At 39.9% G+C, this 15,994-nt stretch overlaps 1 protein-coding gene across 1 annotated transcript; it reads left to right on the top strand.

Moving 5' to 3' along the window:
- Positions 1–1,663: 1,663 nt before the first annotated feature.
- On the top strand, positions 1,664–6,882 carry LOC102787271 (lymphotoxin-alpha-like). Its single transcript, XM_006797573.2, has 4 exons — positions 1,664–1,949; positions 3,607–3,631; positions 3,721–3,780; positions 4,041–6,882. The coding sequence occupies exons 1-4, from the start codon at positions 1,737–1,739 to the stop codon at positions 4,448–4,450; spliced, it is 708 nt and encodes a 235-aa protein (XP_006797636.2). The 5' UTR covers positions 1,664–1,736; the 3' UTR covers positions 4,451–6,882.
- Positions 6,883–15,994: the final 9,112 nt, after the last annotated feature.

Raw genomic sequence — 15,994 nt, 5'->3', positions numbered from 1 at the left:
ACATGAAAAATTTGTCGTAATGTCATATGACATTGAATAATGTCACATGACATAGGGCACATGAATAATGGAGGACAGATTAAATGCCAGTATGACTACAAACTGCAAATAAATGAGAACGATAGGAGGTGCAGTGTAACAGACTGTGTGTCACTTGGGTGCTCTTAGAATCTCATCTCCGCTTTTCATAGATGATGTTGCGGGAATGGGAATCAGCACCAAGTCTTAGGCCGTGGTCCCTACCCTCAACTATGGTCACAAGCTTTCGGTAGTGACCGAAAGAACGAGATCGCAGATACAAGCAAAATACAAGAAATTATCTTTCTCCCAGGAGTGGCTGGTGTCTCCCTTATAGATAGGGTACAGAGCTCAGCCATTCATAAAGGGCTCTGGGTAGAGCCTTAACTCCTCCACATCAAAAGGAGCGAGTTGAGGTGGTTCGGGCATCTGACAAAGATGCCTCCTGGGCAAGGTGTTACTGGCATGTCCCAATAGGAGCAGGTCCTAAGGCAGACTCAGGACATGCTGGAAAGATTATATCTCTCAGCTGGCCTGGGCATGCCTTGGTGTTCCCCTGCACAAGCTGGAGGAGATGGCCAAAGAGAAGAGGGTCTAGGCTTCTCTGCTGAGGCAGCTGCCCCCATGAACCAGCCCTGCATAAGTCGGAAAAAATTAATGGGTGGATAGATGGAGGTTTCCAGTTCAAATGTTACCAGGCTGTTTGCAGTCTCTTTTAAGACTGCCCAGTGCAGTTTGTGTAACTTGGTTATTGTTAAAGTTATTGTCATCTGGGGTGTCTGTAGCTCAGAAGGTAGTAGTAGTAGGTACTTCCGATCAGTAGGTCACCTACTGATCGGAAGGTTGGTGGTTCGATCCCTGGCTCCTCCAGTCTGCATGCCAAGTATCCTTGGGCAAGATACTATCCCCAAGTTGCTCTCTGATGCATCCATCGGAGTGTGAATGTTGTTAGAAAAGCACTCAGTTTAGTATCAGTGCTTGGGAGAATGTGGCATGTTGTATACAGTGCTTTGAGTACTCCGGGAGAGTAGAAAAGTGCTATATAAGAATCAGTCCATTTATCTGTAGTTATCGTTCAGGGTATTTTGAGATCTGTAAAGGTTTTTTTCCTTTTCTTTTTTTTTCTTTTTTTGCAGAAACTGTTTCAATGCATTCATAACCATGTGTTTTATACGAGATGTTGTTTTATAGATCCGCTCACAAGCTACACCATTCTCTAGTTCTTTGGAAAATGTGTAAACCTACTACAGCATACCACTAATTATTTATTTATTATGTCTAGACTACACGGACGTGATTACAGCTAGTCTGCAAATTACATCTGGACAAAGGGGCAGATAACAGCTAGCAGAGTGCTGACGTTCATTCGAAAACACTGTCAGTGTCCTCACGAGCAGCTGAAAAACAAAGTCTAGCCAATGGTCATTAATGGGACTGCCATTCACAGCGTGGTCAACAGGAGGTGAGTTTTTATGGTCGTGGTTTTAATCAATCCCTCTCCTAGCATTCGTGCTTTGGTTCCACTAAAAACCAAACTAGCCAACGTATTTCACGGTGTTAGAGAAAAGCCAGCCCCAAAAAAAGAGGAAGTTCGTGCTTGATACTCGATACCCGGTGAAACTCATTTAAAGCGAGACTTGCAACAACGTGGGCGACACCACGCTAATAAATGCGAGGATGGGAGCCAGCGGCTAATCCGGGAATAGCACAGCAGAGGCATGGAGGAACACAAATGGGGTTTTGAAGTAGGGGAGGAGGCAGTACTTCAAAGCCCGAACACCTCTCTTCAGTTACTGTCGCCGAACGAGACACGAAACAGGCGAATGGCTAAGCTTTTAGCCCTGGTGCTGGTTCTGGTGCTTGCAGGAGTTCTACCTTTACTAATCACGATTTTACTCGGAAGTCAAAGGCATGCACCGCCGGGCAGCCAGGTAACATACCCGACACACTCTTAAGATTTTCCGCCTAGAGCTGCTGCTGCTGAAATATTATTTTAACATTGCTTTAAAAAATCAAAAAGAGAGGAGAATAGTTTAGCGCATATTAAACAATGTAATCTATTATAAACGCAGCTAACTCATACGCCTTTAAATCCTCGGCTGATGCGTTCACGATATGTTCTACTCTTTATGTTTCCAAGCCAGCCGGGTCAAAGTTTATTCCCTCATGCAATGTTTTGATAAACTTGGCTACAGCATTAGCCAAAGCGCGTTGGCGGCGTAATTTCCTCGAAATTATTCGTACTTGTGAGTCGTAGGCACACTGAAGCCAAGCACGCGCGGTAGCTCGACACACACGCACACGGTCAGCAAAACAGAGCGCACGTGCGTGCCCAAATGTTGTTACCGCGCAGCTGTAGTTTGGAGTGCTTAGTTACAGAAACGTACTTGCTTAAAAATGCTGAAACCTTAAAAACGGCCTCTGTAAAAGACACCGAGGAAGAACCCAACCTATCATCTGTGTTAGTTTCGTTGCCTAGGAAAAGGTGCCACAGGACACTGCACTAACCGCTTCTTAGGCTACGTTCACACTGCAGGCGAAAGCGCATCAAATCCGATTTTTTTGACCCTATGCGACCCATATCCGATCATGGCATGACAGTGTGAACGGCACAAATACGATATTTTCAAATCCGATCTGGGTCACTTTCGTATGTGGTACTGAATCCGATACATACCCGATGTTTCAAAAAGCGACTGCTGTGTAAATGGTCAAGTCGCATTAAATCCGTCTTTTACGTCACTGACACAAGACAGATGCCAATTATCAGCGCCGGAGAAGCACCCGAGAAAACAAACGCTTCCTGGCCATCCAGTGAAACTGTTGGGAAGGCACCGTTGGAGAAACGTGAACATTTTATTTGTACTGTATAATCTGCAGATTCTGACAGAAATCTGCAACTATCCTTTGAAGCACCGCTCCTCTCTAAAACGGCAATAAGGATCATTATCAGGCCATGTGAAAATAACAAAACTTTATAACTTAAAGCAAAATTGGGAAACGTAAAGTCCGAAACAAATCTTTATATTAAGGCCATCAGTCAAACACTACTGTTTGGGTCTAAACAGAGCGCGTTGTGTGTGACGACTTCTTTTGCGCACGCGGGGCGCTTTGAGGGTTCACACTAGAGCGCGTTTGCGCGTGAGCGCGTGGTCCTCAAACAAATGAGGTCATAATATTTCAGTAAATCTGAACTACAGAGTCAGTGAAGCGTCCAAAAACATTTAAAGACATTAATGTCAATCCTGTTTTTGAAACCTGCTTCCTGCAGTAAAACAGTTGTATAATGTATATTTAAAAAAAACTGAGATTTGGAGAGTGTCTCTCTATCTTTTAGTCCCAAACCATTATTTAACCAGGAAGCGAAACTGTTGAAATTGATTGAATATTTCCTAAATGTTCTAACATAGCTCATTTACCAGGCACCTATAGTTTGAGTGTTCCTGTGGTTATTGTTTCTAATATACATAAACAGTGTTCTGCTATTACACTTTGGTGAAAATAGTGTAGGGTAGATTGGCATCGAGTTACATCATATTTTTGGTCATTATAATAAAGTATGCTAAGACTTTGTCTGTTTCCTTACAGCCAACCACGCCACCCGACCTGTCAGGTAAATGTTAATACTGTGTTAGCATGAAGTTAAAACAGAAACGCCATCACCACATTTCAAACAATCTCTTTTTTCATTCTGTGTTGTAGTCAACAAACTAGAAACTTCAAGACATCAAAACTTGGATAATCCAGCTGCCATGCTAACAGGTAAAGTTAAAAATGGTGTGTGTGTGTGTGTGTGTGTGTGTGTGTGTGTGTGTGTGTCTTTATCTTATGCTGATTTAAGTTTTTTTCATTAACCACACTTTGTATAGAGCTTATCATAAAAAAAGGTTCTGTGCCTAAATTATTTGCACATGACTCTGCAAGAAGTCATTCACTTTTACTTAAGTTTGAAGCTAGCTATAAATTATAGACAAGTAGAAACATGAGTAACCTTAGTTTTTTTTTTTCTTCTTCTTCTTTAGCTCCTGTAGGGGATAACACGAATGGGCAGTACCTTCAATGGGCACATGACATCGGAAATGCTTACTGTCACGGGGGCTTCAGCTACTCCAATGGGGATCTTGTGGTGCCCAGAGATGGCTTGTACAGTGTCTACCTGCAGATCACGTATAGTGGTTTAGTGTGTCCTGTCCATAAAAAACTGATGAACAAGGTGTTGCATAGTTCAGAAGAATACAGAAATGATATGACTCTCCTCTCATCGATCCACACAATGAGCTGCAGCGAAGATGTCTGGAGTAAATCCCTCTATACAGCTGGCTTCTTTTTCCTGAAAGCAAAAGACAAACTACGTGTGATGTCATCACATCCAGATTATATTACCAAGGCAGAATACGAAGTGTTCTTTGGCGCTGTGCTTTTTCCTCACTAATATCTATATCACATATATCAAGATTGTTCGATCTTGAGGATGGTTTTTAGCCTCTTCTCCAGGAAAATCAGTGTATTTTATGGTTTCCCCTTTACTCTTTTTGCTCATGAAACATATGCAGCTACCGATTGATTAACAGCAGTGAGAAGCTATTGAACAAGCTATGACAGTGGGTTAATTTCACCCTATGCAAGTTATAAGCTGCATTGTTTTTTACTCATTAACGACAGCTCACTTTACATACTGCCTCCTAAACAGTGGTTTCCTGGTATAAAATATAATATATGTCCTTGACAGCACCTGACTCGTATAACTGCAAAACTCATCAATTATAGCTGCCTTCTTATTTTATATGTGTGGAATTAAAATATATGGGCGATTGTGGCTCAAGAGTTGGGAGTTTGCCTTGTTCTCCCGGTCGCCGGTTCAAGCCCTGGCTTGGACAGTCTCGGTCGTTGTGTCCTTGGCCAAGACACCCGTTGCCTACTGGTGGTGGTCGGAGGGCCCGATGGCGCCAGTGTCCGGCAGCCTCGCCTCTGTCAGTGCGCTCCAGGGTGGCTGTGGCTATATTGTAGCTTGCCATCACCAGTGTGTGAGTGTGTGAATGGGTAGATGACTGGTTGTGTAAAGCGCTTTGGGGTCCTTAGGGACTAGTAAAGCGCTATACAAATACAGACCATTTACCATTTTTATATATTGTGCCATTGTGATAATTGTTGGTGATGGTCCCTTTTAAAGTGTCTTGAAATATTTTCTCAAGTTCAGTTTAAATTTCTCAAAGTCGAACAGTCTCAAGGTCTATAAAAGCAAAAGAGCCAAAGACATGACCAAGTGTGAACTTTATGTTGAAATAGAGACACTGCTCAGAAGTTTTCGGAAGACGGTGAATCATTAGCCCATAATTTCCAGCCACACATATACTGTTGCCATCATGACTGTATTTATTTCCGGTCACAACTAAGAAGGACTTGGCCTGTTTGGACTGGCCCTAAAAGTGAGTCAGTTCTCATAGATCTTTAGTTCAAAGTCCTACACTCTACAGCATTTAAACATTATGTTTACAGCATTTTAATGAAATAGTTTTGGTCTCTGTAGCTAATTCCTCTCTTAATTTTTCTATAACGCTCTCATTTAAATTGTATCGAGAAGGCCACTTTGCCTAAATTGGAGGCTGATACTTTAAGCTTTAAGGCTCCATCTCAGCTAACTAAAAATGAGACTTCTTGGCTAAATACCATGTATTGTGAAAAATTAGGTTTTAAAACAAGAGATTATATTGGCTCAAAGGACGCCAGTGGAAAGTTAAATGGCCACGTGGTGAATGATGCAGGAAACAAAAAGGAGTGGAAGCATTAGCTGAAATATGAATTTTTTGTACAGTTGTAGATACAGTTGTGCTGTGGTATGCTGATTAAATGCAGCACTGGTTGCTCAGTGTCCAGTCCTGTAGTCATTGTAACATGTTTGTAGTAGTCTAAACCTGTGATGCTCTCATCAGGTAATAAAGCTTAAATGTGGGAATAAAAGCATTTCAGTGCCACACAGCTTTTATTGTGTTTTGATATGATGTTTAAAAGATTTAGCACAGCAGTTTGTCCGTATGAACACTGTGCATCGTTGGTGCCAGTGTTTTAACACTGACGGTGAGAGAATTTCTCAGACTCATATACTCACAGTTTATTGATGTGTAATAGGAAGCATGTGCAATGTTGGGAGGAACGCTTAAATCACTGCACTACCTGCAGGTGTGACTCGAAATGTTTGAGGGATGCTGGATGACTCGGTTGTAGAGTTAGTGATGGATTACATTGTATACCATAGTATTTATATGTGGTAGATTGTAACTATTGTTTGTTTTTTCTACGGGATTCACTGTAAACTGATGAAAACATATATGTGGAACTTTTCACTTTATACTTTTAACCTACGAGTTGCTGCTGTGTGCTCATATACACTTATTTAACAAGCCTAGAAATGTGTGTTTGTATTTAATTATTTAATTCATTGCTTGTAGGGAATTCTATACTTGGTGGTATATAAATCAGCATTTGCTACAATGAAAGAAATTACATAATTTGTAAACTTGTATTTTTGTGCGAGTTGTGGGAATAGTTTCTAAAATCAAAGTTTATGCCAAGACACGATTTCCCGTTTTTTGGTGATCATTACAGATTTGTTTCACTTTCTGACCTTATATGTAAGACATTTTCTCATATTTCAAATGTTTCATGTCCAAAACCAGAGGCTCAGTTTGTGGGAACCGTTTGTCTCCACAAATAACGGTTCTGTGCCTGCATCTGTCAGTGGGTGGAAAGTTTTAGTTTTGACTTTATCTTTTCTCCTGATGAATGGTTTCTTTGGTAAAAGGGAGTGTGTTTGTTGCATCTTCACATCTCTGTAAGATGGCCTAATGTTATGTTATTAAAGCAGTTGTCCATAGTGTTTGCTTTCCTAGTTACAAGCAGAATATTTTTGTAAGACCGCTCCCTTGAGACACCGTTCCTGGGGATTCCTGGCAAGACACATCCACTTAGTCATTGCAGTGAATCACATGTGGAAACTTTTTCTGTTTTTGTGCTCCACTGAAGACAAAGAAAATGTTATTCAGGCCAGGTCACCTTCTTCCATTGCTCTGAGGTCCTGTTCTGTTACTCACATGCCCACTATGGGCCCTTTCAGTGAGGGACTGGGCTCAGCACGGGCACCCTGACTGGTCCTTGGATTAAAGCTCCATAAACAACAAATTATAATGTACTGCACATTTTGACACCTTTCTATCAGAACCATCACAAATTATTTTGGCAATTTGAGCTAATTGGCAAAATTGAGTTTTGGAGATGCCCTGACCAAGGGTTCTGGAGCCAATGGGTGGTGGAGGGGACTCGCCCAGCCTGACTACCATGACATGGTAAATGGTAAATGGACTGATTCTTATATAGCGCTTTTCTACTCTCCCGGAGTACTCAAAGCGCTCTATACAACATGCCACATTCACCCAGTCACACCCATTCTCACAAGCACTTTATCTATACTTAGTGCTTTTTCTAACTACATTCACACACATTCATACTCCGATGGACGCATCGGAGAGCAACTTGGGGTTAGTATCTTGCCCAAGGATACTTGGCATGCAGACTGGAGGAGCCTGGGATCGAACCTCCAACCTTCCGATCAGTAGGTGACCTGCTCTACCTCCTGAGCTACAGCCACCCCACATCCAGGTGTTTTCCGTGTTTGCCCTGTTTGATATGAAAAAAGGAAAAACTCAATGCATCATGGGAATCCCCAGCAGACTACGTCTATTGCAGCATAACTAAGGAAGGATTCAGGGTCACCTGATCCAGCCCTAACTATATACTTTAGCAAAAAGGAAAGTTTTAAGGCTAATCTTAAAAGTAGAGATAGTGTCTGTCTCCCGAATCCAAACTGGAAGCTGGTTCCACAGAAGAGGGGCCTGAAAACTGAAGGCTCTCCCTCCCATTCTACTTTTAAATACTCTACAGCAAGTAGTTCTGCAGAGCAAGAGCGAAGTGCTCTAATAGGGTGATATGGTACTACAAGGTCATTAAGATAAGATGGGGCCTGATTATTTAAGACCTTGTATGTGAGGAGCAGGATTTTGAATTCAATTCTGGATTTAACAGGATGGCCTTGGTTTTTCCACAGACAAGTTGGAGGGCAACCTGTATAAAAAAGACATAATGAGTACAAAGGTACTTTGTTAACAGTAGTATACACTAGTTTTTTTTAAGTTTATGACATGGACATCTAAGGAAAACATCCAGCCATCAGTCATCAGTACATTAGTTATAGTGACTCAGAGATGCAGGAGACACCTGACAAAGCTGTTCTGCTTTGCTGCCAAATGCATGCATTGCAGAGATGCATCTTACAGATGTTGGCTTCTTCAGAGTTTTCCATGTAGTGTTTAGTGAATTTGCAATAAGGTTTGAGGGGCATTTTTATTATTGAGAAATACATGTTTGCAGCTGTAAAAAAAGAAAAAAAGAAAAAAAGAAACTGCCGAGCTAAGAAAATAGTCACAGCACTCATCAGAAAAAGTGGAAGTGGAACATCTATGTCACACCGCAATCAAAAACATATGTCTTATGACTTTGACGTCATTAATCAGACCTGTGGTTAGCAAATTACAATTTTTTTCATGTGACTCTTTCTTGGAAATACAATTCAGTTTCTTGGCCCATTAACTGAACTGCAAACAAACTTTTTTTGTTGTTGTTGCGACAATGAAAATTGATTAACGTCATCTTTGTAGATTATTGCAAAAAGACATATTAAGAAGAAAATTCATGTGCAGTTTAATGTTCACATTCAATATGCAAAGGGCATGATTGCTGTTTTTGTACATATTTTTTTGTTAGATAATGGATGTAAAATGTAATTGGCTATTTTTAGAAAATCACATGCTTTTGATTACCAAATAGTATCGATTTCCAGAGAATGTCTTCAAACCAAAAACCAAAAATTAAAGCAATCAATGCATTTTCAGGAATAAGGGTGCTATAAAAATCTGTTTCCTTCTCTACAGTACAATCTATATATATGTACTTCCTAGCACAGTTTTAGAACTAGAGGTAAATATGTCTTTAATATATCTTTGAAAACCAGGAAAAGTTCTTCTCATCAAAACTTTCCATAAACACATTCCTAAACCTTATAGCCTTCACAGAAGAGTCAAAGCTGTTATAGTTGCAAAGGGTGGTTTGACATCATATTAAACTTTACGGATTAAGAATGGGCTATTACTCAAGTTCATGTGTGTGTGAAACCAAATGGCCATCTAGTGTATGTGCACTGTGACAAGTCAGCCTTTTGCAGCTCGATTTACAGTGAGGAAGACTGAGACACAGTATGGTGGAAGCAAGAGGTGTTTATTTGATAAGATAAAATAAACCTTTATTAGTCCCACATGTGGGAATGTTTTTGGTCATGGCAGAAAGTACAAGTTAAGAGCAGTAAAAAATTAAGAAAATAAAGCAATAGAACAGGATAAGATAGAATAAAATACTATATACACACTGTGATGGCTGCACTTACAGCCACACAGTGGTAATACCACCATGTTAGTGTAGAGGCTTATAAGTAACATTGCATTCACATTTGTCTTTCTTTAAATATAGGAATTAATTTACAGGACAATAAATAACTGGTTTTGGTTTAGAATTCATTCACATACCCACATAACACTGCATTCTGAAATAAGTGCGCACATTTTAGTTTACACTGTTATGTATGATTAATCTTTTGTTTTCTGAGTTACCTTAGTTGCAGCTGTTCCAGTCCCTTGATTAAGGAGCAAAGAGGTGGAAAAGGGGCGGAGCGAACTTTAAAGGAAGACTACAAATTGGTTCATGCCATAACTCGGGACCATGGGGGGGGAATTGGAGTTCATTATGTTAGGTTTAGTTAGGTTTTGTGTGTTTTACCCCTTCTCCTGTTTTTGTGGGCTGATCAGCCACTATTTAAGTTTCCCCTTTGTCTCGTTAAGTTAGGTCAGTTTGTTTGAGTTATCAGTAGTGTTGTCAACTTTGAGTAGAGTTCTGTTATTTTGACCTATTTTATGGGCCCAAGATTTTGATTCTTTTTGCGTGATTTAACCAATTATGTTTTTTGGGTTAAATAAAAATCATTTTTTTGGACTTTAACCTGTGCCTAAGTTTCCTTCACTGCTCGGTCCATCACATACACAAAATAAAGTATTATACAAAATAGAATAAAATACTTTGTTATATTAGGAAAATTGCACTAGATAATATTGCATATCAGGGAGATAGGGCGAAAGTGGGTTACCATTGTTTATTGGATGTGTGTGTGTCTGTCTGCACGTATGTGGTGATCTGCAGAGACCATGTTGTAGAGTCTGACAGCAGTTGGAAGGAAAGACCTGCGAAATCTCTCCGGCCCACATCGTGGGCCTGCCACTGAAGGAGCTGCTCAGTGCTGTCAGAGTCTCCTGCATGGTGGGAAATGTCCAACAAGGATGACAGCTTAGCTACCTTTCTCCTGTCACTCACTACCTCCACTGGATCCAGAGGGCATCCTAGAACAAAGGTGGCCCTCCGGGTCAGCCTGTTCAGTCTCTTCCTGTCCCCAGCAGACCACACCATAAAAGATGGCTGAGGCCACCACAGAGTCATACAAGGTCTTCCGAGTGGGTCCTTCACTCCAAAAGGCCTGAGCCTCTGCAGCAGGTACAGCCTGCTCCGTCCTTTTCTGTAGAAGCCATCTGGATTGTGAGTGCAGTCCAGTTTATTGTTTAGATTAACACCAAGGTACCTGTAGCTATCCACAGCCTCAAGGTCCATACCTTGGATGTTCAGTGGTTGCAGTGGAGGATGTTTGTGCCTGCAGAAGTCCAGCTCCTTGGTTTTTCTAGTGTTGATCAGGAGGTAGTTCTGTTACCACCAGTCCACAAAGCCTTGGGTCAGTTCTCTGTACTCCCTGTCGTCTCCATCAGTGATTATGCCAACAATTGGCCATGGCAGACAATCACTGGTATGATTGCTGAGCCTTCTCATAGCACAAAAAAATCACTCTCCTGTCTAATGACCACTGGCAGCCTTAAATACTCTCAGCTGTTAAGGACTAAACCATTATTTTACTTTCAGGTGAGTTTTGGCAGACCTACGATGTGGTCCACTGCAACAACTTGTCAAATCAAATCAGTTTCTGGCTGTTGAGGGCCCAGCCCCCGAATGTCAGCAGAAAAACAAAGACAAGATCACAACATTAGTCACTACGTACGGGTTTGTTCCTCGAGCAGGAATGAACTGCTTTTACTCCTCTTAAACTATTACTCACCTTATACCTCAAAGTTAATAGCGAATAGCTTTATTCATCATTATTTTTGTTTTGTTTAAATAAATTGCATGAATAAATAAATAAAAGTGGAGTATGTAGAGAATGAAACTCACTTGACAACATTCTGGAGTTGAAATCACATCACGGTACCAGTTTTACTTTAACAGTAAATATTTAACTTGGATAAACCAGCTGGCACATCTAAAAAAAAGACCTACCATTGTATGGGCAAGATCACCTTTTCATAGACAAAACAAATCCTATTCCTGAGCCTGATGAATAGGTTTCACTTGGCACATTTTATCTTGTTAGTCTGGCTGTGTAATTTCAAATATGTACAGTGCGTGCCTTTGTGTGTGGGCTGAGGCATCCACACAAAGGCATGCACTGTGTACAGTACACATACTTTACGAAGTTTAAGTTCAATGAAAGTTAATAAGAAAAATGTGCTCTTATTTTCTTGTTTTAAACCAAAGGGATTTTGAGGCTGAATTGGCCATCACATACATGTTCTAAAGTTGTTAGCCTGAACTCAAAATCCATTCTCAGATTTTTGCTTTCCACTACACGTTTGTAATGGTTAAGTTCAATTTTAACAATAAAGGCCTAATTTGCAGCAGCTTGTATTGCAAGAAATACATTTAGGTGATTAAAAAATTCCTTACAATGCCCTGACAAAGCATAAATACAGGTTCAGCAGCCTGCTTATCTCATCAAACGTCAAACTGGAAGAGAAGCAAAAAAACAAAACCTGAAATGTGTCTGTGAGTTTCTATCTACTCTGAAAACATGCCATGGTCGTCTTTGATGATGTAATGCTGAGGCTCTTCTGATTTCTATTATTACTTTCACTGCCACCTACACCAAATCTGTGGCATTTATGTGACCGAAAGGTTACACCATGATGCAATCTTCCATTAATCTGTCTGTTTATGAGCACTTTGTCTTTCATAACTTATTGTGTCCTATGAAGAACAAAGTGTCCTGACATGAGTCATTCCAGGGTTATTCTTAAGTACAGGATGAATACCCTGTTTACATTAACAAAACCTAGTGCCTTGAAAAAGTATCAGTACCCTTGAACCTTTATACATTTTGTCACCTTACAACCACAAACTTAAAAGACCAACACAGTGGTAAGAAAAGAATACATGTTTTTTTTGTTTTGTTTTCTGTTTTTTGTTTTTTACATGCGAGCATTTGTATAGAACGACGTAAAGGTTGATGTTTGCCATGTAGGGGACATGGCAAAAATGGGCACAAAAGTTAAACCTTTGGGCATAAATGCAAAGCAATTGGTGGTGGTGGCAGCATCATGCTCTTGGGGTGCTTTTCTTTACCAGGGACAGAGAAGTTGGTCAGAGTTGATGGGAAGATGGATGGAGGCAAATACAGGGCGGGCCTGGAAGAAAACCTGTTGGAGGCTACAAAGGATTTCAGACTGGGAAGGAGATTCATCTTCCAGCAAGAAAATGATCCTAAACCTACAGCAAAAGCTGCAATGGAATGGTTTAAATCAAAGAGTATTCATGTGTTAGAATGGCCCAGTCAAAGTCCAGACCTAAATCCCATTGGGTATATGTGGCAAGGTTTACAAATTGCTTTTCACAGACGCTCTCCATCCAATCTGTTTTTTTTAAAATGAGGAATGGGCAACAATTTCAGTCTCTAAATGTGCAAATCTGGTAGAAACATACCCCAAAAGACTTGCAGCTGTAATTGCAGCAAAAGGTAGCAGGGGGGCTGAATACAAACGCATGCCTTGCTTTTCAAATTTTTATTTGCTTAAGATTTTGAAAACCATGTATTATTTTCATACCACTTCACAATTATGTGCTACTTTGTGTTGGTCTATCACAGAAAATCTCAATAAAAACATTTAAGTTTGCAGTTGTAAGGTGACAAAATACGTAAAAGTTCAAGGGGGTATGAATACTTTTTCAAGGCACTGTAGACACCAAACCTGTACCTGAGTTTCTATTACCTGTTAAATGTTCTTTGGAAATCCTCATTGGATAATATAGTGATGAGTCTTCTGTCTCTTGTTACTTTCCCTGCTACTTACACATTGCCTGGACTTGATCTAACAGACAGTTTGGAAAGGGTAAGGCTGTTTGTGCAGGTTTTTCAGCAAATGTAAATGTAACTGTGCAGCAGATACAGCTACCAGTTATCCACTTACAATTTTTTTTATGATTGTTTATTGTTATAGAATTAGATGAGTATGTATTCCCTATAAAAGTCTGTTAGAAGACTTCTGTTAATTTGAGTAGGTGCCAAATGCTGTGAATTATGCGAGTTTGACATATTAAAGGAGTTTATTATCATTTTCTTATAGGGGGCAAACCACCAGTTGGGGTTGTGCATAGACATGATTGCACAAGCTGCCTGTATGTCATCTCGTTGGGAGAAGTTCATCTTAACATAGTGCAGTGCAAGCTAAAAGGGTAATGGGAACTAAACCCTCCTACTCCCTTATAAATTGGCTAATGCTAGAGAGTTCAAAATTAGCTATGCCATTTGTGATTTGTTAAATTGTCATGGATGCAATTTCATGGAAGCGTGCATGTACACACACACACACACACACACACACACACACACACACACACACACACACACACACACACACACACACACACACACACAGAGAGAGAGAGAGAAACACACTCCTGGCTGTAGCTCAGGTCACCTACCGATCGGAAGGTTGGTGGTTCGAACACCCTGGCTACTCCAGTCTGCATGCCAAGTATCCTTGGGCAAGATACTAACCCCAAGTTGCTCTCCAATGCATCCATCAGAGTGTGAATGTGTGTGAATGTAGTTAGAAAAAAAGCACTCGGTTTAGTGTCAGCTTGTGAGTATGGGTGTGATTGGGTAAATGTATAGAGCGCTTTGAGTACTCCGGTAGAGTAGAAAAGCGCTATATAAGAATCGGTCCATTTACCATTTACCATTTACACAGCTCTCAGTAGCCCTTCCCCCCAAGGTTCTTGTGTGTGCTGACATATCGTGAAATAAAATGACTATAGTGTAATTAAACAGTAGGAAAAGATGGGTGCACAGCACACCACAGCCAGCAAAGCCACATGAATTGCACTACCAACTGTTGTTCATTTTGTAAAGAAAAGAAAGTGAAGAAATTACTTGTGAAAAAGTTGTTCTCTATGGAATCCTGTGGAAAAATTAGTAAATCCCATTGATATTTTCATGAAAAACAAGTCATACACTGTCCGTATGACCTCATCTGTCTCGCAAAATCACTAACCTTTGTAAAAAGGACACCACTACATCACAATTCTGATTGATTAAAGTGAAGTTACAAAACAGAAAGTGAAACAGCTGTAGAATTATTGATTGCTGAGCTAGTAAGATATAGTCCAAATATTTCTTTGTCTGAAGCTACCGCTGGCCAAACTGACACATCAAAATATATCAATAAGTACTGATTGCTACTGATTACACATTGGCAAATAATGTTTTAAAAAACACACCTAAAACACAAAAAATTATTAAACAACAGGAGAATGCTTGAGCATGGTAATACAAGCCTAAAATATTTCCAGAAGCCAGTTAAGCCTTGCTAACACTAGTCTTTTAATGTTTTACTCATAAATGTAGATTTAAAGATTTAACTACATTCACTCCACTGTGGTATAAAGTTATTGTAGATCCATGAATTTATTGTCTTCTAATTACAGTGCGCCTTTTGTCCCGTTTTCCTCCCCTCACCCTCAACTGGTCATGATAGATGGCTGCACTTGCTCAGCCTGGTTCTGCTGGAGGTTCCTTCGTGTTAAAAGAGAATTTTTCCTTCCTACTGTTGCCAAAGTGCTTTCTCAAAGGGGGTCATCTAATTGACATGGTTTTCTTCGTTTCCTCTGTATAATTTTAGGGTCTATACCTTAAAATATAAAGCAACTTGAGGCGTTGTTGTGATTTGGAGCTATATAGATAGAGCAGAGCAGAATAGAACAGATTAGAATTGAATAGGGAAAACCAGAGTTCTGACTCTCTTTTCACAGACATACAATTGTCTGTCCAACTTGGAACAATCCGAAGTCTACATGAACCACAAAAGAATAGAATTTTGTATAATGTTCGCTAAACACCCTCAAAAATATAATTAGATTTTAAGAGCAGAAAAAGGAGAACCAACAAAGGAGAGCAAAATATCTAAAGTGTTTATTTTAACTTGGAAGAGTGATCCAAATTTACACAGTGAGTTTGATTATTATCAAGCCAAGCAGATAAGAGAACCATTTTTGAAGAGTTGTAGGACTCCACAATACAGTCAAACTGTGAGATACTTTTTTTTCTGACAATGCAGTATTTTATCCTTTTGCATAAAGTATTTTTATTCCATTGTATATTGTATTTTATTATTTTTATCTTATCCTATTCCACTGTTTTTCTTAATTTTTGCTGCTTAACTTTGCACTGTCCACTTTCTGCTGTGACACAACAAATTTCAAACATGTGGGAATAATAAAGGTTTATCTTATCTCATACTTGCTGCTGCCTATCTTGGCCAGGTCTCCCCTGAAAAAGAGGTTTTTAATTTCAATGGGATCTTCCTGGTTAAAATAAATAATTAATAATTTTTTAAGAAGTCTAGAAAATATCAATTTGAGCTTTTGGTTCCAAATGCCTGAGTCAGAAGAGACCTGACTCAGGAACACTGTTGTTGTTCCAAACTACTTCCACTTATAGTTGATAGGA

Source organism: Neolamprologus brichardi, chromosome 12, assembly GCF_056152115.1.
Source record: "Neolamprologus brichardi isolate AB-2024 chromosome 12, ASM5615211v1, whole genome shotgun sequence".
Taxonomy (NCBI): domain Eukaryota; kingdom Metazoa; phylum Chordata; class Actinopteri; order Cichliformes; family Cichlidae; genus Neolamprologus; species Neolamprologus brichardi.
The sequence above is the reverse complement of the archived record's forward strand: the minus strand, read 5'-3'. Positions and strand labels throughout refer to the sequence as shown.